The following is a 25,577-nucleotide window of genomic DNA, read 5'->3' as shown; positions in this document are numbered from 1 at the left end:
TCCTGTACAAACCAGACTAGTTTAATCTTCAGCTATGTTATTTGGTGATAAGTGATAACTGTTTATCCTACATAGTTTTAAGACTTGACTAATTTCAAAATTATTTTCATTCATTTCTCTATGAGGCATTCAATCTTTCCCAAACAGTCCCAAGCAATTAAACTAACAAATAGTTTTGAGGTTAGTACATAGGGTTTTTACATAACCTACAGTGTGTACAAAATGTTAAAAATTTACCATGCAAAGAAATCACAGTTTTAAATTATGCAATTAAACAATATGACAATATTATAATTAATTCAGCATAAGCCCTGAAGATGTCCTAGGAGGCTGTAGATCGAAAGCTTGGCGAAAATAAATAAAATTTTCTTAATTAATTATAAAATTATGAAAAATTGAGGATGGGATTTGCAAAAACGTGGGAGTAATCCTAAATAAAAGATTAGACTGCTCTTAAGTTAAGTCCATTTTTAAAGTTATTTCCACTTTCTCTTTTACATGGATTTTCTCCAATATCCATTTTGGAGAAAGCAAAATGGTAATAAATTTCAAATTTTGTATTATAAATCATTGAACAAGAGTTGATTTAATATTTGCGAATTCTCTTCTTTAAAACTATTTTTTGTACAATGTTAACACTTTATATCTTTACAAGTTAGTTTATACGGTAAATATTTTCATATGAAATCATGAATATTACAAATTCTTAAAAATATTAAGTAATAATGTGCATGTATTTATTTTTGAATGTACATTTTATTTTTTCTTTAAGTTTATCACTTCTTATTTCTAAAAATAATTACTAAATTAATATATCACATTACTAATTACTATTACAACTTAATATTACTACTAGATCATCATAATATAATATTTCTAATATTTGAAATTATAAAGACTAAATACTTTAAGTTACAAAACAACGTTACAGCAGTTTTGCTTTGAAAAAACACTCACAGCAGAGAGTAGAACCTTTAAGCTACGTTGATGGTATATCCGTATCTAAAGATGTAAACAAGTAGTAGTACTTGTTCACTGACTAAAAATAAAAAATAAAATCTTCTCAGAGTCAACTAGAATTAAATCGACAAGATATTTGACTTCTAGAACAGAATAAAATTTCAAAGGAAAGGATAAGCTAGGCAGATTGAGATAATTGGATGCTATGATGAGGAGGGAGGAGAAAAGAATTCCTCAATGTCACCTTGACGGAAACACTTCACTCTGAAACTGACGATATTGGACCAAAGCTTCAGGGAGTTAGGATGAAAAAGTCGGGACCCAGTCTGGGAGAAAACTTAGTAATAACTGTTATGCAACTACATCTTAAAAAACTAAACTTAAAAACCTGCCTAACAAATAAGCTTCATCAGTAAATATGCATAGAAGTATGTAATGCACAATTGTGTTCAAGATTTTTGTTTTAATATAGCCATGCAACACCTAGTTGTTGCACAACAGTATAAAGCTTAGGTAAAACATGCTCCAGTAGTTCAATCATTAGAGTTGATCTTAAGTTAACCTTTTAATCTAAAATAACAAACGATATTATTGTCAGAAAATGTATATTTCTTATCAAGAGGAAAAGAATAGTGCCTTTACAAAATCACCAATAGTGACTCTCTTCCAATAGTGGATAGTGCAAGTTGGCAGGAAGAAGAAATAAAAAGGGAAAAGGTAGAACACAATATAAACAGAAATCTGGAAATATATTTTTAAATTTTACAACACTAAAAAAATAATTAAATGGTAATATTCACAGGGGTAAAAATATAAATGACACTAAAATCAGTAAATTACTGAGTTTAATTGTAAAATCTGAAAGAGTATTAAATGGAATGATTTTCTGTAACAAAAATTACAACCTAAAAGTATAAATCCTTAATCTTAAACAGTCTTCTCTCAGTGCAGGAATAAATTATAATTAAATCAAAAGAAATTTAGACCTTAATTATTATAATGCAATCACTAATAATTGGTTTTATAACAAAAAGGATGAGAAAATATCATTAAACGAAATTTTTGAACTTACTGCATTTTCTTCTGAGTTCAATTAACAAATCCGTTATGATCAAAAGTGCGGAAAAGAATGTTTCCGCAAGGTTTTCCCGAGGTTTTCTCTAAAACTCCAAAGCTATAAATTTATTTGTAAACTTTACCAAGTAAAAATAATTTTAGGGCACTAATATTGGGTGTTAAGAGTGGCCGGTTTCCCTTAGAAAGATTTTTTTGGGACGTCACGCAGTCCTCAAAAATCGTTTAATTTAGAAAAATCGATCAATTTAGAAAAAAAATTCAACAAATTTTAAGAAAAAAACATCAGAGTTAAAAGAGTTGATTTGATTCAGTTTAGTTAACTGAACTCTTATGCAGAGGTTCCGAGTTCGAATTCAGCTGACTGTCCTTTTTGTTTACAGCTCACTATCAAGAGATGGACTACGATGTCTGTAACAAGTGAACGTGAACACTTTCCGTAGGCTGGAAAATGCAGGAAAAAGCTCCACGGCCTATTTGACGCGCCTCGTAAAAACAAAACAAAAAAGTACTAATAATTAAAAAATAACTCGAGTGATTAATGTTGATTTGTATACAACATTTAAGAGAATGACTAGAAACGAAACATCTTTCCATTATTATCTTGACATGGAATTTGTAATCAATAAATCAAATTTTAACGGATCAATGTGACCCATTACAAAACAATTTGACAGTGCTGTAAATTAGGATGCAAGCACCTCAATTAAGGAAGCCTAGAGGAAAAGAAGTTATATTGTAACATTAAGGATTATCACTGATATTCTATCTACCAATCAGCGGATTTATAATTAATACAGATGATTAATAAAAATAAATTAACATCACATACAAAAAAAGAAACAATTGGTAGGTAATACATAAAACGTCTTGCATTTAATCTGAAATATTTCATTTACTGAAATTCATATAACTGTTTGGAGTTATTAGCTCGAAACGATTTGCCAAACAATAAAAAGATAAATAAATAAATTAATTAAAAACAGAATATTAAACGGAAACGAGCTAATCTCAAAGAAGTTTATGTAATTGCTCAAATCATAAAACTCTTTAAGAAGAGATGACGCGACTTGTTGCTGCCCTAAAATATTCAATTCTGTTGAATATGCCTTGAAGCGAAATGTGACTTCAGATTTCCTTTCCTTTTTGTTGAGAATGGACAGTGAGTACACTTGTATAGTTTTGTACGACCACAATCATAGTACTTATGATTGTACAAACTTTGCGCCTTGTTGTACACACGACCGCATAGTTTACAACTGAAGTCCTTTGAAGTGGAACCGCTACTACCTGCGTTCATTAGCAAGAAAAAAGGTCAGTAATTGAAATAAAGTTCCAAAATATGTAAATCCACAAAGAAATTTGAAATAAGGAAGAGCTACAGATACTTTCTTCCTGTACAAACTTAAAATTTACAAACCATAAACCAGTTTAATCTTCAGCTATTGTGGTTAAAATACTATTCTGGTTTTGTAACGACTGATTGATTCATCCAAGTTAATGAAAATTTCAATTTGACCTAACTTAAAAAATACAGGAGGCTGTTACTACCCGTCCTTCAATGTCAATTTCGCAAACTAAGATATAATATTAAAAAAAATTTCATGGCCTAAACTAAGAATGAACTCAGTGCTACAAATATTCTCATTGTTCAATATTGTAGCGCCTTCTAAGTCATTTTTGTTATCTTGTAAACTTTGTACAATAACTCTCCTAACTAGAATTTTTTTTTTGTGACTATTACTTTTGCTTTACTCTCCATGCACTTCTTCTTTGAACAGATGTAAGAAGTTCACTTCCAAAAACAGGCATTACTGTAGGTTAAAATTAATTCATGCTCTTGGTAGATCAAGTTTAAGAGTTTGACCTAGGCGATCACATGTGCGATAACCAAATTTTATCTTACATTTAAAGTGGACACAAATATTTATTAATTTCAGCTGACCACTTAGCTATGAACACCTAAGAGGCTGAGCCAAGTGATGTCACCTCTAAGCTACATGGCTTACAGACGTAGCTGAACTAGATCAGACTGACCCAATATCTATTTTGGAGAAAGCAAAAATGGTAATAAATTTCAAATTTTGTATTATAAATCACAGAACTACAATTTGGTTTAATACTTGCGTTTTCTCTTCTTTAAAACTATTTTTTACAATGTTTTACAAAAATTCTTTACAAATTAGTTTATAATGTAAATATTTTCATATGAAATCATTAATATTTCACATTCTTAAAAATATTAAATAATAAACAATAAGTATTAATTAATTTTTTGAATGTACATTTTATTTTTCTCTTTAAGTCAGTCAATACTTACTGCTAAAAATAATAACCAAAATTACTACCTACAAGAACCTCATCATAATGGTATTATTAATTTGAAACTATATCCTCAACATTTTCTGTCACTAATGTTACCATAGTTTTGCATTGGATAAAACACATATAGTAAATTGTTCTAACAAAATGTTCTGGACTTATCGTTAATGCAATTCAAGATTCTATTTATTTATAATTTACATAGAGTACATGCAGTATATGCACCTGATGTTATAAAACACAAATCATGAAACCATATTGGGAGATGTGACTACTAGGAACTCGTTTGTACAATTTTCAACTTAAGGTTTCGAACTAGAGCTTACAGTAAAATCAGTTGCGTTTCTGGGAGACTCGTGGTAGTTTTTCTTTATAGATCCGTTAAGGAGTAAAATCATTGAATACGCAGACTAGAATAATTAAGACCAGGAATCATGAAGTGACCACTTCTTAATTGGCTTCTTAATAGTGCTTTGTAGACCTTCAGAAGTGTCAAGTGAGAATACATAATTCAGGTCTTTAGTTTTTCAAGGGATTCTAATTTCTTTACAAATTTTTCAATGAAATAATAATAACTTTGTTATTTCTATTTTACTATTTCAAATTTAATGTCAATAAAATACATATTCAAAGAAAGATCATTTTTATTTCAAATTTCCTGAATGTTTACCCTATGTTTAAGGTATACATGACGATTTAATTGGTATTTCTGCTTACACATATAGGGACAATTAGGGCATTTATAATCCAGCCCTTTACCACACACATACCTTTGGTGCATATATAATGATACTTTTCTAAATAACTTCTTGCACTGAGAACACGCTATTCTTTCTGAATTATCTTCATTCAGTGTTCCTAAATCTAGAAAAAGAAAATATATATATATTAAAAAAAAGGAAGTAAAAAGCAAACATGTTATCGTGAAGAATAATTAAATTAAAATGAAATAAATGAAAAATCAGATAAAAAATTTCTTGAAATGTATATAATAAATTCAAAAATTATTTACCTTTAAATTTGAGTAAAAAACTACTTCTTCTAATTAAGATTCCAGGGGTGTCTGAAGCAATTATTAATTATACAATTGAATGATAATGATCAGGCGGTCACATGTTTGGTTTGATTCCAGCGGTGTCTGAAGTGAGATAAATGGATGAGTAAGGCCATTGAAGATAAAATTTAATGTGAATCATAATTAAATGGATATTTATTATTCACAAAATTCTTTTAGAAAAATACAATGACAAATTTGAAAGTTCAAATGTGTATCAGATTTCCTTCTCTACAGTTTGCTTTACATAATTCATTCAGATAACATATGAATCAAAAATGGTTTACATAATGAAGATATCCTATATTGTAAAAACAATTTGATAAAATTACAATATACAAACAAACAAACCAAAAAAAGTCAAATACTATATTATCACAATGAAGATCTTTATTATCACCTAATATTATTTCTAAGATGTTTATCTTTGTGTCTTATTTAGGAGATAGTACAAAATATAGGACAGAAGAGTACATAAAAGGCCTAATTACTGCAAATAATGATGTTAATGAGGCTGGTGATTATTTCTCCCTGGTATGCTATGGTGAAGTAAACTGTATTCTAATACGAGTATTAGAATGTTCGTAGTTCGCTTGATTGGCCAACATCAGATCTAAAAAAGTAAGAAAAATGATAATGTCAGACACTCTTACAGCAATTACTAATATTTTTCCTTGCTATTGTGCACAAATCCCGATTGGTTTACACCTGCAGTTCACTTTTTGGTTCCTGGTTTTTCAAATTGTCCCCACCAATCTCTGCCCCACACTTGCAGAGGGTGAGGGAGTGGGTTGGTCTAAATTTGGAACAAGAAAATTAAAAGTTAAAACGTCTGAAAACCACAAGTGCTACCTCTCTCTTAAAATATTTTTGTTTTTTGCAGTGCACCAAACACTGGAGAATAAATGCATTCAATTATTAAGGAAATGCTATGTTTGAAAAACTTTAATCATTTTTCTTAACGCTTCAGAGAATTGTGAGTAATTAATGTTTGTGAACATTAAAACTGTCCGGTAGGACAGTTGTATAAGGGTTGATCGTCAAAAACTGCACGAAAAAGCGTAACGTTGAAAAACACCCAACTTTGACCATTTTTTTCTCTTTTTCTATAAAAGATAAAATTCCCAAATTTTCTTTAAAATAAAGGGCCAACCCTCCTTTTAATATGTGCTGACCCACGTTAATTTTGTAGTGGATCAATTTTGAAGCACCAAATTAAAGAATTGCTTAAGTGACCTAATAATATTATAGGTTATCGAATTTTTCATGTAAGTATTAAAACGGAGGGGAATAGCTTGAGCACCTCTAGCCAGTTTAAAGGGGAGTTCCAGCCTTTTGTCCTTCCCCTTCGAACAGCTGGGCTCTCCTTCTTTCCTATGGACACAGCACCACTATTTCCCTTGGTCGGTCCCAATCTATTGAAGTATAATGTACAAGTATAACCTGTAAACGCCACAGGCATGCTGCAGCTCTATCGCGCACAATCCACATTCCAAACAAAATGACATCTTAGTTATTCTTCCATCAATTTCAAAAATTGTAATCACTTTCCAAATTAAAAGAGAGAAGAAGGCAAAATTATGGTAAAGAAGGGTAAATAACTGAAGAACTTATTTGTAATAAAATGTCGTTATACTCCTACGTCCCGGGTAGCGAAAATTATGAAACAAAATGAGACAAGAGGTGCGAATCATGGACAACACTAATTAAAGAGAATAATATGCCACTACTCGCTCACCTGAAGTAAGGAAGTGTCGACTTGAAAGACAGATGGGTACTTTGCACTCAGTACAGTTCATTATTGCTCTAAGACAATTCACTGATAGAGAACATATTTGATTGCTTTAGGATATTCCTTATGAACAAGGACACTGTGCCTTTCTAGATTATCCTTCCTCTTAGATTTATAACCACAGTAGCTACAATCATACTCTTGGCTTGTACCGCAGATTTTTGAAGAGGTTTTGTGCCTCTTAAGCGTTATGAAAGATTTAAAACTTGATCCACAATGTTCACAATAAAGGCGTTGGTCATCTGCAAGAGATAGATAATAAAAATAGTTATTAATATTGTTTTTAGGGTAAGAAATGGGAATCTTTGAAATAAAATTAAAAATAACAAAAAAACATATTACCTTTTTGGAAGTTCAGTAATCGTTTGTCCATTCATGGAGAATAATGGATATCGGACGCAATATTCATGAGATTGTGTTTGAGAAAGCTGCATAATCCATTACCTGCCATCTCGTAACTCAGTTACTCAGTTACTGTGAACGCTACACAAACTGAACATCAGCTATTGAAATCTGAGAAACTTAGTGCAAAAGCTTGGACAGTTTTTCTTCTTTTTTTTTTATTTGTATGCTACACCACAGAATTGAATACCAACCATTCCCTTCCTGGCAGCAAAATATAGAATGGCCATTCTTGTCCACTTATTAACAATATCGCCAACATGTGTAGTAAGCTTGGAGATCACCTCAAGGTAATCAGCGTCCATGATGGATTTGGTTTTGCTAAAAGGTCAATAAGGTATTTCTTTTATCACAATCTTGCATAGATGGATTTGGAAATTGAATTATGGTCCATCTTCAGTCTAAACGTTTTGTAAAATAGTTCTTTTCTGTATTCTAGTTGTTGGCAGAGGGTGGAGATTTAAGAGTCGTTAGAATACTGATAAAGGAGGGAAGACGCCAATAAGGACTCTTCATGTTTGTATCCACTTTTGCAACGCTATGTCTCATAACTAAATTCTAAGGTACAGGCAAAAGTAAAGCCATTTTTTGGTAATGAAGTAATCAACAATTCTATTGTAAGCAAAAATTACCCAAGTTTGGAGAATAGACTTGATGAACAAACTTTTTAGTCAAAAATAGGATAATATCAGTTACATGTACATTTATCTTTTCGCAATTCATTTTGAAAAAATAAATTCAACTACTTTTTCGAATTCACTATTAGCTGAAAACTCTAAAATTTAACCTTGTTCAAAAAATGAAGATATGGTGGCCGATGTGAATGACCGCTGAGTGAAGTGGCGGGACAGTGATCCCGTAATTCTAACGGGTAATATCTTGAAAAATGTACAGACATTTTGAGCCATTTCTGTGTACTTAGTACTTGGAATTAATTAACAAAGAAATACATAATTAATGGTAATAAAAAAGTTGCATTCATTCATCCCCACAGGTGGCAATAATTTCATTTACATTCTATTACGGTAACAGAACAGCTGCTAGATGCTGTTCACAATTTTCAACCACCACACAATGTATTGTGCTGAGTAATTACTTATGGATGAACAATTTATTAGGGCATCACAAAATATTCTGCAGGATACCTAGGGCAGAGACTAAAAAGTTGCAACCATTTGTTATGTAATTCATTCATATTCCAGCTGCAAATTATTTTTTTCTTTTTCAGTTCTTAAAGACTTACCAAATAGGTCTGAGTAGGTCTTTTTTATAACTCTCAAAGATCTGATTGACACATTTTTTAATTAGGAATTTTTATTCTACCATAATTTTTTGTTTGTTTTTATTTTCTTAAGATTTAAGGCGCATCAACATCTGAGGTTATAGGCGCCCAGAGCTGTTTTCAGCGCACTGTAGGCCTCCAGAGCATTCGCTCGTTCAACAATTATCATCACCGGTCAGTGATCTGTAAGAAGCACTTAGGAAGAAAAACATCAAAGGGATTCGAACCTAGGATCTCCTCATTGGAATCCAGTGTACGCTGGACACTGAGTCAATCCCTTCCCTACCTTAAGTTATTAAAATAAGTCTTATGACGTGACCAAATTTTGAAAATGAATTTTTACCAGAAATAACATTTTAAGAAATTACTGCTCAATTTTTTTTGAAGGTAATTCTTGTGGATGGCTCAAACTTGAATGGCTTTTACATCAAATGTTGCAATGTAGTGAATTTTTATACTTTTTAATAACCTAAACATCTGCAGCCCAATCTGCGATTGCATGCCATTACTAAGCGGTTATTCTGATGCAGTCAGATCTAAAAACAATCTCTAATGATCTGGAGTGTAGTCCATGAGAATAAAAGATAGTCGATATCACCATATAGAAACGAAAATGTTGCTTTATATACGAGGCGTGTTTTCTAATTAAGTACCGTTTTGAAATTCGGCCGGTGCAGTGCTGCGGTCGACGTTTGGCGCATATGAAAGCGGCAGAAATTCAACATGAGATCAGTGATGTTTATGGAGAAAACATTATGAGCAGTTTGAATGGGTTAGAGCTTTAAAGATGGCCGCAAGAATGTTTATGATGTGGAACGAATTGGGCGACCTTCAATCATTACTGCAGATATGGTGCAGAAAGTTGATGAAAAAATGAAAGAGAACAAGACGCTACCCAGTGACTACCACCTGATTTCTGCATTTGAAGATACATCTGGGTGATCAGCGCCACGACGACGAAGATGAGGTCAAAACGACCGTGTTGCAGTGATTGTCAAATCAGGCGGCAGACTTCTATGAGGATGGGATTCTAAAGCTGGCTGTAGGATACAAGTGCCTTAATATTGGTGGCAATTATGCAGAAAAGTAGATTAAGGTACAGGCTTGCAGGTAAAAATAACACATTTAAGAAAAGTATTTTTTTTTCTTTTAATTCAAAACGGTACTTAAAAATACACACCATAAAGAACCCTATTTCGGTAATGGGGTGTGCTCGTCTCAAGTGTTTCATCTGATAAGGCATAAAATTAGACCGATTTTGAACGATGCACGAGTTTTTCGCGTCCCTCTCTGCCCATGGGCATGATTGACTCAGCTAAAATAGGAAGATTGATGGGGGCCTCAGTGTATTGGCTCATCCTGCTACGTTTGGCAGGAGTAAACTTGGCAGAGGCTGCTATCAGTCTGCGCTACATTAATATGCATTAGTTGGGTTACAGGGAGCATCTTCCCGCTCTGATCCAGGAAAAAATTTGCAAAATTTGTGCTCCTTAACTGCCCAAACAGAATACAGGAAAAATAAGCAGAATAGACGGAGGGAGTTTCAATTCTTGTTGGATTTAGATACAGGTTCAGAGATGGCGACTGCTAACCATCACCTGCGCTAGATTCAAATAAAATTAAAAAAACAACCACTGCTGGCTTAAAGAACAGTAGCAAACGTAGAGAAAGCCCTTCTATCTAGCGTTTGCACCAAGTAAAATTAGCAGATTAGCGGATGGTGCACATGGCTCATTAGCAAAATTGGAAGGAACTTAAATACCTGCCCTCGGTGTCCAGGTAACAACAGATTAATATGCAGCCCATGCTAAATTTAGGAACGCACTAAAAGGGTGTATACATTTTGGGCCATATGTCCGTGGACTGATTGCGAACAAATCAGCAGAGTTGAATGAGCAAGGATTCTGTTTCGTACAGGTCGTGTTTGATTTGAATCCTTTTGTCTTGCCAACCTTCAAACCTGATGTCGCATCATTACCTTATCTAAGGCTCACTTTGCTGAATGTAGTGTAAGAGATTATGGACCAAATATGAGGCACGATAAACTAACAGAAGTGATTGTTTGGCAGCAGATAATCTAAACACTTATTTTAAGTAAATAAGCTTTTTTTTTTATTTAAAAAAATACTCAATTTATATGCGCCATAACCTTTGCAATAAACCATCTAATTCTACGCCCTCTGTATTACAGTACAGGCCTTCTAAAACCTATATTTATATTGTATATGATATAAAGAGCAGGAAAAATAAAACACAAGTTAGTACATTTTGTACAATACCATCAGTTTATTCTAAACTAGATTTTAACAAAAATAATAGTTTTTAAAATTAAAAAACTTATTACTTTGTGAAACATTAATCATAAGTTTTAGTTTTATTACTTAAAATTATATTCACATTTGTAATGAAACACTAAACAAAAAACTAGTAATCTGTAATAATAGCAAACTAAAAGAAGATATAAAAAAAATAATGGTAATCAACTCCAATCTAAATACTCATAATAAACTAATCATTTTTTACTAAGGGCAAATGATTTCCCTGTTCACAAATTTTGCAAATACGAATAATAATTTTTTGTTATTGAGTAATTTTCAATAATTGGTAAGAATTTTTGTTTGTTTCATTAATATTTACACAAGTAATTGATCTATACACTAACAGAAACATTAATTATACAAACGTTTAATGTGTAAGGTATATTGAAGCCCTTTCTAAAACAAGTAACCTTACATTGTTTCAACTTAATGACACAATAGATTTATGTTAATGACATAATTCTGTTCAGTTTAAATTTAATATGAATTTTAAAATAAACAAAATGGAATGACTCCTAGTTCCATAAAATCGGATACCTAAAATAAGGTACTCCCTAACTTTAAACAAAAAAGTCTATAAACAACTGATCCAAAAAACCTAAAATAAGAGTACATAAAAACAGTAACACACTACTTTTAATGAAATTATTTTTAATTATAGTATCTGTTTGGATTACAATTAATTTTTTTCTTAATAACATCACGGTTTTACATAACTTTTAATTATTTACAATTAAAATATTCAATGTTTTGATATCAATATAGGATGGGTAACTTATAAAATTGAAATTTAGTCCAGGACCTTTAAAATGAAATTACTAAGAACATAATCAGATTTAAAGAAATACAAAAATTAAAAAAAAAAAAAATAGTGAAATTTTTTAGCTAATTCCTAATCTCTTTTATCCCTAATCACATTTTCAAACTAAAGTTTCTTTGATTAAATAAAATTCACAACCGAGTAATTATTAAAAAAAAAAAAAAAGATCTAAACTTTAAGCACTATCACTTTTTTTTAAAGTTTGTTTTTAACAAAAATGCCAATAAAAAAAAAAATATTAAAAGCAATTGAAATGTTTGCCCAAGGTGGAAAACAATAAATGCAAACACATAGTTTTAAAGCTCTTAAATGATTTAAAACTTACTACTATGAATCATGGATGTACTACTCATCGATGTTTAAGATTAGTTTGTAACTTGACGGATTCTCAAAGCTTCCTAGCTTTACTACTTTTGCATTACAATTAGCGTGTTTTGTACAAATTTTTAGGAGAATCTCAGAGGAGATCAACCCTCTGAATTCAGTAGTATCTTTTGGTCTACTTCATCATCATCATCTTCATTTGGTTCTTCTTCAACATTTTCTTCTTTTGACACTACTTTATCACTGTTCTTCTTATTACCTTCTTTCTGTTTTGCTATTCTTTCTTGAACTTCTTCTAATAAATTTTCTGAATTATTTTTGCCTTCATCAGCCAGTTGAACTTTGATACAATTGGATTCGTCAATGTAGCCATCTTCTTCTTCATTCTGATATACATTCTTCACATGCTTCCTCTCTTTCATTTCTTGACTTTTATTATTATCTTTAGCAATAATTTCTTCATTTCCCTCGCTTATTTCTTGGGGACTGTAAGGAATATCACCATCTTCCTCATCTGAATCTTCTTCATCTGTAACTCCCTGATCATCCTCCTCATTCTTATTATCATAACCTTCGTCATCAGCTTCCTCACCATCATCTCCGTCACTATCCAACAATACTGCAGCATTACTGTCAGATCTATCACTGTTTGCTGGTTTTTCTTCTCGACTAGTTATTTCTCTTTGAGGACCGCCACATACACAAGTTGCAATATGTTTGTCGTATGATTTCTTATATTTGTACACCTTACCACAACCGCAAACTGATGCTTCTGAAAGTAAGCTATTACCTAATGAAGAGTTTTCAAGTGTTTGTCCCGTATTTTCAGAATTTGCTGATAATTTGAAAGACTTGTCAAAAGCGGATAACTGCGACAATTGAGCCAACTGAGAGGTTGCTTTGATTACTGGTAAGCCAGCTTTGGCAAGATCTCCTAAGCCTGGCACATTAAATGACCTTTTAGTAACCACAACAGGCGTCACTCCTTTGCCAGCCAAAAACTGTAATGCTTCAGCGATGCCACATCTTCTTTGATGTCTACGTAAACCACGTTTGTATTTATAAGTTTTTTCACATTGAGAGCATTTTAACGGCTTGACATCTGTGCCGCAATATTTCTGATGTCTTCTAAGTCCACGAACGTACTTGTAACTATTACCACAACGGTTACAATAAAGCCTAGGTAAATCGTTGCCACAATATATCAAATGTCGGACAAGATCTTTTTTGTTCTTATACGCATTTGGACATTTATGACATTTCCAAGGATGATTTGCTGGATCCACTTTAGCACAATTTCGTCTATGTTCTTCATAAGGCGCCCTGGTAGCAAATGCCTCGCCACATCTGTTACATGTCCAAGGAAACAGAAGTGTACTGCTTGATTTAAGAAAGTCACTAATATGGCTAATATCCTCTCCTTCGCCTCCGCTACTACCACCGGTATCATCAGAATCCACATCTGAATTATCTGAACCTGAAAAACCCCATCAGAAATAAATAACTGAATCTAAAACACACTCGCACAATTAAAGCCTTCAATGGACACTTACCGGACTTAAAATATATAAACCCTTCTACGATTAAATCTTCTTCAAAATTTCTAAATTCTTCTTAAACACTTTTAAAATTAAAATGAAAATACAAAAACTAGATCACGCAAAATTAAAACTCTATCGGAAAATTTCGGCTGAATTATTGCGTACGTAAAATAAGTATAAATTCCCGAGAATAATAAATCATTTCGAAGGGTAGGGATATGGTTTCAATAACATCCAAATTCTTAAAACTAAAGAAAATAAAAAGATCCTTGCCACAGGAAAATAGCATGCATTAAAAAACTAACACTACTAATCTCCCTCTTTCACCTACCTTTTGATGACAGCTGAAAATAAAGTTTTGTTTAAACTCATTCAAGACATTTCATCTCAATACAGTGAATGTTGAACATTTAAAGATTTTACAGTAAGATTGCAAAATCTTATTCTCACACAGTCAAAGAAATGGAAAAAGTGAAGCTACAACTCAAGAAAAAAATTGCCATAAACTTAGGCGAGTTTCAATAGAAAAATCAATTTCAAATGTGGATTTTTTTAATGAAGCCGAAAGAAAAATCTGGAAAACAGAAAGCAGAAAATAATATTGTTATTATAAGTCACATAGTTTACTGCTGGTTAGTAATTCGCTGCCAGTTGGAAGATTCACCAATCAATAAAATATCTAATGATGAAAATGTAGTTGAGTGCTGGACAATATCGTGGATTTTATCCCAACCATCACTAGATGAGTTTCGTGAGGAAAACTTTGCATACGCTTCTGTCACACTTGTTCGTTCGACTAGCAGTAAATTATTTTCTCATTTATTCCTACAAACTTTATTCAATTGGTCAGTTTCAAAAATGAATTGGGCAACTTATCGTGAAAATTAGCATCTTATTTACTTCCAGAAAGTTGTTCTTAAATTCACTCGCTAAATTGTTTCACTAAAACTTGATAATTCTCTACGGAGTGTTCCAAGCATGCTTATTCCTTGTCTAAAATTGGAAGTTTTCCACGCTTTTTTTTTTACAATTCAATACTTTGCATCATTCTCTTGAAAGATTAGTAAAAAGATAAGAAAAAAAAGAAAATCAATAACTAAAATTGCTTATAACTGAATGAGAAATAAACTATTTACCATTGAACAGAGTTTTTCATCTGTTGTTTTTACAGATCCATGCGTTTCCTTTTTCAGTAATAAAATCTTTCATTTCTGGCGAACTTTTAGTCAAGACAGTATATCGATATCAAATTTTTACAGAAATAAGTACGATTACTCGTTCAAATATTAGAAATTGAATGAATTCCACTGAAAATATTTTGAGATTCAGCATTAAACTCAGATGATTTTTTTCGGTTGAGGTTATGCCTGAAATCCGAACAGAAATATAACTTTACTGAACAAAATTTGTTATTAAAAAAAAAAACTGCATCTAACATTCTTCTTTACATATTGTAAATGATTTCTTCGCCTGATAGCGTATCACTTTCCAATTTCAATGTCATTGGCATCTCATCTCAGACTAATATTTTCTTCTTCTAAGCCATTCCGTTCTTCTTTTCTAACAGAAGAATGTAGGTTTCTTCCCAGTATCTCGCAACCTACTCGTCAAATAAGACCCAGGGCAATCCGTTGCCATACATTAGTACATCAACATACTTTCTATCAGCGAGCAAAGTACATAATAGTTGTTAAAAAAAAACTTTTTTGATGAAAGATATTTCTAAATTCTCTGTCATCTCCAGAAAGTTAAAAAATATATATAATTATATATGTCTCAAATTTAATTGATTTGTATTTATATATAAATAAATTTTCAAATTATTATTACGTTGAAGCAAATGTTCTAAAGCAGCTGTTTTCCTTGCAAAGCACTAAAGAAAATTCATTTAATTCCTCTACATCTGGAAATGAAAAGTCAAGGAATATTTATAAGTAAAAATAATTACTTAATTTGAAAAAGGAAAATGTCTATACTTTATCTATTTTCAAATAAACCCTCCTCCTGCTTAAGCTTATTATAACACTGATTTTAAAGTTTTTATAAAAGTGAACATTATCAAAATTGGTATAAATGAACTCGTAATTATTATGTTCATTTATATCTGTATACTACTAATTTTGCATATGCAACATATCTTGAATGAGTTTACATCTACATCAATTATACAAATTATCATTAAAAAAAATATTAAAAACCAAACAGTAAATATATCGATCAAAAGAATAAAAAGTACCCAATTTTCTTTTTTAGCTTTAGTTCTGTGGGGGCGCAAGAGTACATATATTCATCTTTTAAATTTGCCCTATGAAAATATCATCACCTAAAGTTCAATATATCATTTTGTTTTTAATATCTTAGCACAACTAATTGGATTGAAGAAACCTTCAAGCAACTTTTGCAGGATTCAGGTGAAAATTAGCAATCTACTACCTCCTCACACCTAGTGAAATGGAGTAAAAGTGAGAAAATGAAACATTTTTTAATACACTGAATATGACTTATATAAATGATACTAAACTACAAACGGTACTGAATTGGGAAAATAACTGAAACTTTTATTTTGTGTTTCCCAGATTCTTTAGAAAGTAATGTAATATCAAGATATGCGGACGGGGGGCAGAAGCACACATTATTTTCTTATAAATATTATAAATTATCAGTTACCAGCGGAACATGTAATAATTTGAATGTTTGCAATCATTTATCAAAATATCAATCTCCAGTGAAAAATTAAAAAAGGTGAATGTAACAAAAGATTGTGATTTTTCTTAAATTTTGATGAATGAACTACTTCTACAATCATTGCTTGGATACTGCACTTCGGTCACTTAATACTGAATATATCACTTTCACTTTTCAGTTGTAACAGAAATTAGTCTAGTTTGGACCGAATGAATTGGTTTCAGAATTTTAAAAAAAAAAGTGTGAATAAAGTTTGAAATTTAGAATATACTGAAGCATTATTTTAAAAATTTATTTTCAACAACAAATGTTACTCAAGAAAGTTTTAAAGTAAAGCTAAATGAAATTGAGGTATAGCTATGTTTTGCCAATTTCATGCTGCATGTTTCTGGGAAAGTTATGAACCTTGAAAGTAAAAGAAAACAGGGACGTCCATTGTCCCAACTGTTTTTTTAGAGAAGTTGTAGAGAAGCTGATCCTCGAACAAGCCCTAAAGACTTTCAGGTGGTTAAGGATTGTCTTACTCTATAAGGCACTTGCGTGACCATTGGAATAAAGTCATATTTCACTAAAACATCCAAATGATTTTTCGTTACATAAAGCGATGAAAATTTGGTATAATTAACCAAAGCACTAAAAAACGGTTATATCTAGCAATCTGTTTTTCTTTTGTTTTCTGTGTCACGAAAGCAAATACTTGTAACTCCTTTAAATTTAATGGAACAAGGAAAATGCGGTTATAGCCGAAAAATATCCCCTTTTGTTAGAGAAAAGAGATGGAATTTAAACTTCATTCTCATTTTGCTTATAGCACAATCTTTCGGGACCACATTTAGTCTTAATAATTTTTTGAGGGTAAAAACTGCATTATTTAAGAAGAAGTGAATTTAGGTAACCACCAAAGAATATTTGTGGTATAAAGAGGAAATGAATTTATCGGCACTAAAGTGGGTTAAAAAAAAAGTTAAGAACAAAGTTAATAATGTTATTAGTCTTACTTTATAATACTCGTTAAAGTAAAACTGCCTAAAACGAAGACTTTAAAAATACTAAGACTATTGTACAACCCAATAAGATCAAAGCCACAAACCTATTACTAACTCAACAGTGCATAAGTTTTCACATTTGTAATTCTTTTTGTAATGGTTGAAAAACTAAGCTATGAAAATGCAAAAACTATTCATTCTACTGTAAACTTAACTTTAAATCATTTTCAATTAAAATTTTTTTTAATTTCAAGCAATTTGTGGAAACCTATTCAACGATTTTTATTGATTTATATACTTCATTAAATTTTATATAATCTATTAAAATTTAATATTTTACCTGATATAATAAAAATAGTAATTCTATCTAAAAAAATGTTCTTAAAACCTAAAACTCGTTTCAATCCTCTTCTAACTATAACAAATCTTCAATTTTAACATAAATGCCCTTCCTTTAACAAGGAAAAAATTCAAAGAAACCCATTTAATTTTATTTTTTCTCTGGCGGGAGTCACGGCAATAATTACAAACAAAAAATGGTAAGTATTAAAATATATTTGTTTCTATTAAAAATTATTCAGAAATAAAGTCAAGAATTGAGCAAATAAACTAATTGCTCACATATTGGGACGAGAAATCAACAATACCTCAAAATCAAGTGAGGACAATAGCAAGTAAACCACTGTTGAAAGTTATTACTACTGCAAATGGGATGCACATAGCTAAACCTTTATATATATTTAAGTAAATTTAGTATTTGTCGGCTATTTAAAATTAAACCTAATAATTAATTAAAAGTTACTGTAAAAAAAAAAAACTACTATTCTAGAAAAAGAAAAGAAACTAGCATTGTTTCTATTTGTGTTGACAAATGATAAATTTCCAACACTGTTTCTATGATTGAATTATTGATTTTATTTTGGATCCCTTGCCAAGCAATTTTTGGTAAAAACAAAAATAGACACACTTCTTAAAATCAGACAAAGAAGTTTGTTCATTAAAAGGAAGATCTATTTTTTTAAGATTAGCATCAAATGTCCAGAAAGTAATGGTTTGGAATGGTCATTTTAAGAAATCTATAATTTAAAACGATTAGACCAGTATGTCACAGAAACTGGGATCTGCACCACTGTTTTCACACCAAAACCTAAAAGTAAAACATTAACCTCAATGCAGAATAACCCCAACAAATAAAAAGGATATGTTTTCTCCTCCTGCATAAACTAAATTCTTAAATATAAAAATAAAGTAGAAAATGCTTAAGTTATAAATTCACGTGACTAGTAATGTGCCTTAGATAGTCAAAATTTAGACTGTGCAACATTTGCCAAATTCGGAAAAATGGAAAAATATTTATTGTCGTTACAATAAGTCCTACAGTCCTAAGTACAATTTATAAAACTTAAGAAATGATAACAAGAAATCCACAAGTATGATTTCAGAAATTCTCATTATGCTGTACCCTGAACTCCTATCAAGTATTTTTGTTTTAGAGCAAACCACTTCCCCATCGCGAAGGACTCTTTTACCTAGTCCTTTTGGCACTTAGTCCAGTGATCATCCATCTCTTAAGTTCATCCTTTCAACGTGGCCGAACCATCTCAGTCACATCATACCGATATAGTGAAGATTACTGTACTCCCTTTCAGCTCTTTTTCTCTCTTTACTGTTGGGAATGTCTAAGACGCACAGCCGCACGGCTTAACGCTTTTTACCAGCGCCAGGTAAATTTTTTTTTTTTTTTTTGTCTCTAAAGCTGAATTCTTTGGCTTATAGAATAGAGTTTAAAGCACCAACCATCTATATTTTCTTCCTATTTTGCGGAAAGTGTCCCTTTTTACTTCAGCCACTGAAACCCAAGCAAAATCATTCACATTTTTAAATTCACTCAATGCTCGTATATTTGACCTTTCAAGTCTAGGTCTGGCAGATGAGCAGAAATAAGCAAAGATAAACATTTATCTTGCCTATACTTATTGCTGATCTCTTTTTCTGATATTCCTCCACTAGTTTGCGGGACATATAGACCGCATTTTCATGGTCCGAAGCAACAACAACCTCTCCATACGGTATTCCACCTTTATACTCACACTCCACATTTTTTTCTTCAACTGTTCTAAAGCATTACCATATATTATATACATTAAATAGCAATTGGAGAGAGCACAGTCCAATTTCAATCCTCCACTTATTCTCATCTCTCTGCTTTGCACTTTTGGCATTTTGTGTCTGAACATAAACCCTTTCTCACTATCTAACACAATTTCAGGGATAGAGTCATACGCCCTAAACAGGACGATGAACAGTAGATTAACCCACCCAGTTATATCTGGTCTCTTTTTATGATGTTTTTGCATGAAGATATGGTCTATAGAATAATTACCAGCTCTGAAGCTGGCCTGTCCAATTTTCACTCTGCAACATTGTCCAACCTACTTTTTCAAATCTGGTTATGTACCTTCCAAACGTACCAATGTCCTTTTATCTTATAGTTATTTCACAATCTCTTCTTCCCTTTCTTGTAAATATACACAATATGATCTGTTGTTCATTCCTGATGCAACTGCCACCCTTTCAAGCACTCGATGGCAACGGTAGCTATGAGCTGGTGCAGACTTTCTGGATTCTTCCCAAGACCAGATGATTTTCCGTTTTTTACTGTCTTCTCGGCATTACTTATCTCTTCGAATTAAACTTGAGTAACCTCCAAATTATTTACAGTACATTCCTCTGAAACATTATTTTAACTCGTAATGATTTCAATAAATTAACATCTTCAAGACTTATTTTGTAAAGTTATTACAATTTTCTATAACTATGAAAAGTTCTGAATAAGGATTGATTAAGAAGTGAACCATTAAGGGCTTGGGAAAACAATTCTTAAACATTTAGAACGCCCTGGAGCCAAATTCTTTGTTACCAATTATTTAGGTCATTTCTCTGGTAAAGATGAATATTAACAAGAATTAAAAAGTCTGTAGTATCTGTACAACCTTAAATCACAAGTGGAAATGAAAAAGAAATTGCAGATCCACTAAATGGACCCCCAAATAAAACAGAATGTTGCAAATAGGTGTATTAGTCAAATAATATAGAACAATATACCTTAATTATTTCCCAAAATTGTGACCAAGGTGTCACCTAAGTCATGAAGTCACAAAATGAAGCAGTAGTAGAGAAGGATGACAAACAGATATTATACTAAACCTCCGAACCCCTCTATTGTAAATATGAACTTTTTTTTTTAAGTAGAATTCGAGGCAAATAAAAAATTCATTAACTTCAACTAAAATAAAAATGAAAAAACAAACAATATCAATCCATTCTAGAACTATATACATAACTAGCATCTCACTGTTTGTATATTCGCAAAAAGTTCGAGTAATTCATTTTATTGAAACTAGAATACCCACTTTTTAAAGAAATAGCCTGAAGGAATAATTACAATCATTGTACAAGTTTACTAAAATTAATCTTTTATTCCTGGTAAATGGAAGTGAACTCACAGCATTCGACATTTTCAGTCGATTCTAGTTCGATGGAAGTAATTAGTAACAAATTCTGATAGTACAGACTTCGTTGTGAGATCTGTAATTAACTGTTCCAATTTAGTTCGTGCTTAGAACATGTTATGCTAAAGTAAAAGTTGATTAATGTATTGCTGGAACTGAAGAGCCTCTTAACATAGAAAGAAGGTAATATTGAACAAAATTCTTTTTCTCAAAATCAAGTCCTTTCCTATCTTTTGATTTCACTTGTTTCAGACTCTTCATAGCAGTCATGTCCATTAAAGATGCCATCAGCTAAATCGTTCTTGTCTAACTTATCTATTTCTTCTTCAAACATTCATTAATCCAAGTATTAGTAATTTTCAGGATCAATACCAGTTTTTCCAAATGAAAATACGGATGTAAAAATGACACTTTTTTTCATCGAATACACATTTTTTCTGAGTAAAACCGAAATCATTAAAATAGTACTATAAATTACAAAAATGTACCGTGCAAATAAGAGCGGGCCCACTTCAAGTAGTTACATCCAAGAAATTTCTCTGAAGCAACAGGCTATTATTTCAGCCAGAATCATATGTAAAAATTACTAAATATTTTCACTATTTTATCTATACATTTGTGAGTACAGCGTTTTTATAGTAAAATTCCACTAGAACGCCAAGGTCCCTGAAAAAATTGGTAGTGTATTCTACTTTATACTAACAAACTTATAGTTCTAAGTTGATGCAATTACTTCAATCAAAATCAAACAAATAACAAGAATTTCCCAAATGATAGTTCTTAGTAGTTATGACACTAATAGTAATATCAGAGGTAATATAATTAATATGAATAACTTAAATTTTTTTAAGTGAAATAAAAAATTGACATACATAATATACTAGAACTGTAGGAAATATTGTGCTTTAAGTGCAGTACACCAAGTTAATTTAAATCTGGAACAAAATTAAATAAAATTTAAAGAACTTCACGATTAGATAAAGATAAGATTCGCTTCTCTCGTAACGTCCAATAAAATACTAATGTCATCCACATTAATGTATGATCATTAAATCTTAAATCAGCGCGAAAATTGAAGAAATGATTGTACTTGACAACAAAACGAAAAATTCTATGAGTACAATTTTAACGGACATGAATGGAGAAAACATTTACATATACATAAATTAAAAAGAAAAAAGAATATTATATGCTGAAAGATTTGTAGCAATTTGCTGTGGTGAAGTCCTGATGACGCTGTGATGATTTTGAAAGAGGGAGATGAGTACTAACAATTTGTTAGTAAAAACTAAGAATTTTACAAAATTCTGTGGCTTATTGAGATGGCATCATCTTACTTTTAGGAGAAAAATTTATTATTTACAATATATTTCGTAGCCCAATTATTACATATTTTTTCAAATTTAGAAAACTAAGACTAAGAACTAGTGACGAGCGATCATACGTACAGAGGAATGTATTACTTTTAGATAGTAACATCTTATCACTAACTTGATGAGGTCTGAAGTTGTAATAAATGCCCTAACGAAATAAGTTAAAAACTAAACTCAATAAGAGTTCAACTCCAACATATTTCGTTTAAAAAACTCTTCTAAAATTACTTATCTCCGAGTACCTGATAAAACTATTAGTTCACTGGAAATGATGCCACCTCTTGGATCAAATATAAAGTATCTTACCTTGCAAATCCCTCGCCAGGCTAATTAAGTCCTCTGGATCAGGCTTTACGCTCACCACTGAAACAGAAAATGAGCCCATTAATAAAAAAAATACATCTCTATTCACATAAAAAGTTATAAATTAAATTAATAACAGAACTCAGGAATAGAAATTCATAGACTACTAGGCGAGAAAAAAAATATATAGACGGTAAAGTGAGTGGTTTCAAGCCAAATCTACTGTGAATAGATTCTCAATTATCTATTGTGGCTCCAAAAATTAACAGTTTAAAGTGCAGAATGTCTGCACATTGCAACGCATAACAACGCAAAAGCTTTTGTGACGTGTATTAGCTTGGGTTCAATAAAGACCTAGAGATTCGCCTGAGCGTTCACTCAGCCCAAATACTTGCACACATTTTGCACACTTATTTCTACAAGCCCTCTTATTAACTGAGTGTTTGAGTGCAGTACCGCATTGTTAGACTAAAATTCCAATGGGACACCAAGGTCCCTGAAAAATTAGATAGTGTATTCCACTTTTGGAAACCAGCTCAATACTGGCAAATTTATAATTCTAAGTAGAAGCAATTACTTCAATACAAAATAAAGTTCAAACTAATAATAAACTCACTGGCTAAGGGATGTGGATATCCATTTCTGTCCATTTCTCTAACTGCAACTCCATCTTCCGTCTCCAAAGCAATAATATCATCACAAGTTACACTATTTTCACCTTCATTATTTGACACTGTTCTTGTTTTTTTACAAGGAATTTTACTGGAATCACTGAATGGCAAACGTCTCTTGTTTGTTTCACAATCATTCACTATTTCACTATCACTATTTTTACACAAACCTTTAATCTGTAACATAGTAGCCGCTTCAATGAAACCCTCAAGTTGATTAAACGGAATTTTCACTTCGCCACGATAGCAAAAGTTAACAATCGCTTCCAATTCTGAATATTTAATATCAAAAAATACAATTGGATAGTTTTCTGAGTGGTCACAAAGAATTTTCTGCAACAGAAAAATTAAAAAATTATGAAATTATCCATGAATTTAATTAGTAAATATTTAAATAATAAATTAATAATAAGGCACAACTTCTACTGAGGTCGTACAAAATGTTTAGAATCCCCTATTGTGATATAGGTTTAGGAAATTCATAATGTAATATTTTAATTTTTTCAGGCGGGCTTCTCGTCTACCTAGTTAGGTGGAAATACATGAACTAATAGCCTATTATATCTCACGAGAACTCTTGCCTAAAAAGGATGCGAATTGTGGCAGAAGCAGATCATCCATAACTTCAATGAAGCAACTACACGCGACTCTTAAAATTCATTAAAAAGATAAGAACAGTTATTTAATGTAAACAACTATCTGCCGATCTACAACTACTAATCTTAAAAGGATTGCTAATTCTTCAAGGACCTTGGCGCATCAGTTAGAAGCTCGGTATGAACCTGAATAACCCTTATTCAGACATCTCCAACATCCACACGATGTGGAGACATGAGTTCATCAGCCACAATCTAGCTCTCCCCACAAATTTATTACTCGTACCCTTTGTTGAAGATTGTATACAGACTATGACCTAGTTAGACCTAGCTGAGGCTTTAAGCTCTGAAATGGCTTTACTCTATCTACTAAGTTTTATAAAGTTTTATGACCTAGCCTTACTGAAGAGATGGCATTAGACTATCTAAGCTATCGCTCGCATCAGAGCAAACCACTGTAATTCACACATCTTACATTATAATTCAGAAATCATCTGAAGGCAATTATTTTTGTACTAATGAACCATCAACATTCTAATCACCGTTCGTTAATTTTTTAATGAGAACAGAAGAAACCAATTCACTAAGAACGAATATTGCCTAGGTATTTAACTTACGTAAATGGCATTATTGCTTTCTCTAGCGCGCCCTTTCTTGTGTAGACGATTAACACAACAAAACGCTCTTAAACGAAGGATTAAACAATGAATATCCTAAATAATATTTCGTTAGAGAAAACATTACGAGAACATCCTTCTTTATATTAACAAAAGAAGTCAAATTTATTAAAGAATTAGAAACAAAAAAACTATTAGAAAAATTATTACTTTTATCAAAATTGTGGAAATTCAATTTTGGTATCATTGTAAGAGTAATAACAAGTCTTCTGTATACAAGTTTTAAGTAAAACATTATTCGGTTGAACTTCAAAACCTATTTATTATCACTAAATCTTGAATGCTATAAGGAATTCAATTGTAGAGCAATGCCCTACATTTATAGGAAAAGTAAGTTTTTAGTACAGAAGTTTGTTTTTAACCTCAACAAATGGGAGGTTATGTGTGTTATGAATTTAACAATTTCACCAGTTAAAATTATAAAATGTTGGCAATGAGTGGATACTGATGTTCTATGTTTAAAATAAAGATCCAACATTTTATTTTCAAAAATACAATATAGAATTTCAATGGTGATAACTTCTCACTGATTGAGGACAACGATTACTCACTTGTAAATACGAGCTGCAGGCCATAAGAACTATCCTATGAGCTTTAATATATTTTTCTTCAGCTGCAAGAGTGCAATCAACTAAAATATCATGCTTGTATAGATAATCAAACATGGAAATAAAAGCACTGTGGTGCTTCTCCCATTTCAAATAATAATCATCTTCCTCCATTTTTCCGTTATTTCTTGTATTTTTTTTTAATTTTAACTTAAAAACATAGAAACACTTATAAATAAACAACAACCCCTTAAACTTCAAACTAATCACAATGACACACTGTCACTTTAGTCGAAGCACAATTAAAGAAGACCAATGTATAACTATAACCACCATA

The 25,577-nt window shown here is 31.4% G+C and overlaps 2 protein-coding genes across 2 annotated transcripts; both read right to left on the bottom strand.

The window, feature by feature from the left end:
• Positions 1 to 5,548: 5,548 nt before the first annotated feature.
• On the bottom strand, positions 5,549 to 7,968 carry LOC141450465 (longitudinals lacking protein-like). The gene is made up of 3 exons (XM_074120951.1): positions 7,545 to 7,968; positions 7,149 to 7,444; positions 5,549 to 6,023 (listed from the first exon to the last, which is right to left on the bottom strand). The coding sequence occupies exons 1-2, from the start codon at positions 7,573 to 7,575 to the stop codon at positions 7,227 to 7,229; spliced, it is 249 nt and encodes an 82-aa protein (XP_073977052.1). The 5' UTR covers positions 7,576 to 7,968; the 3' UTR covers positions 5,549 to 6,023; positions 7,149 to 7,226.
• Positions 7,969 to 11,148: 3,180 nt separating this feature from the next.
• On the bottom strand, positions 11,149 to 25,570 carry LOC141450201 (uncharacterized). Its single transcript, XM_074120356.1, has 4 exons — positions 25,244 to 25,570; positions 23,365 to 23,752; positions 22,752 to 22,808; positions 11,149 to 13,825 (listed from the first exon to the last, which is right to left on the bottom strand). Exons 1-4 carry the CDS (start codon positions 25,412 to 25,414, stop codon positions 12,492 to 12,494), a joined length of 1,950 nt encoding a protein of 649 aa, XP_073976457.1. The 5' UTR covers positions 25,415 to 25,570; the 3' UTR covers positions 11,149 to 12,491.
• Between the last annotated feature and the right edge of the window lie 7 nt (positions 25,571 to 25,577).

This window comes from Rhodnius prolixus, unplaced genomic scaffold (assembly GCF_049639745.1).
Source record: "Rhodnius prolixus isolate KJV_2025 unplaced genomic scaffold, Rpr scaffold_1, whole genome shotgun sequence".
Lineage (NCBI taxonomy): Eukaryota > Metazoa > Arthropoda > Insecta > Hemiptera > Reduviidae > Rhodnius > Rhodnius prolixus.
This window is presented reverse-complemented; position numbering and strand designations above follow the sequence as displayed.

Excerpts from the sequence above, each read along its gene's own strand:
- LOC141450201 (XM_074120356.1), bottom strand. The coding sequence starts at position 25,414 with ATGGAGGAAGATGATTATTATTTGAAATGGGAGAAGCACCACAGTGCT. Across the intron at positions 23,753-25,243 it reads CCTGCAGCTCGTATTTACAA|AAAATTCTTTGTGACCACTC; the intron begins GTGAGTAATCGT and ends TTTCTGTTGCAG. Across the intron at positions 22,809-23,364 it reads ATATCCACATCCCTTAGCCA|TGGTGAGCGTAAAGCCTGAT; the intron begins GTGAGTTTATTA and ends TTTCTGTTTCAG.
- LOC141450465 (XM_074120951.1), bottom strand. The coding sequence starts at position 7,575 with ATGGACAAACGATTACTGAACTTCCAAAAAG. Across the intron at positions 7,445-7,544 it reads ATTACTGAACTTCCAAAAAG|ATGACCAACGCCTTTATTGT; the intron begins GTAATATGTTTT and ends TATCTCTTGCAG.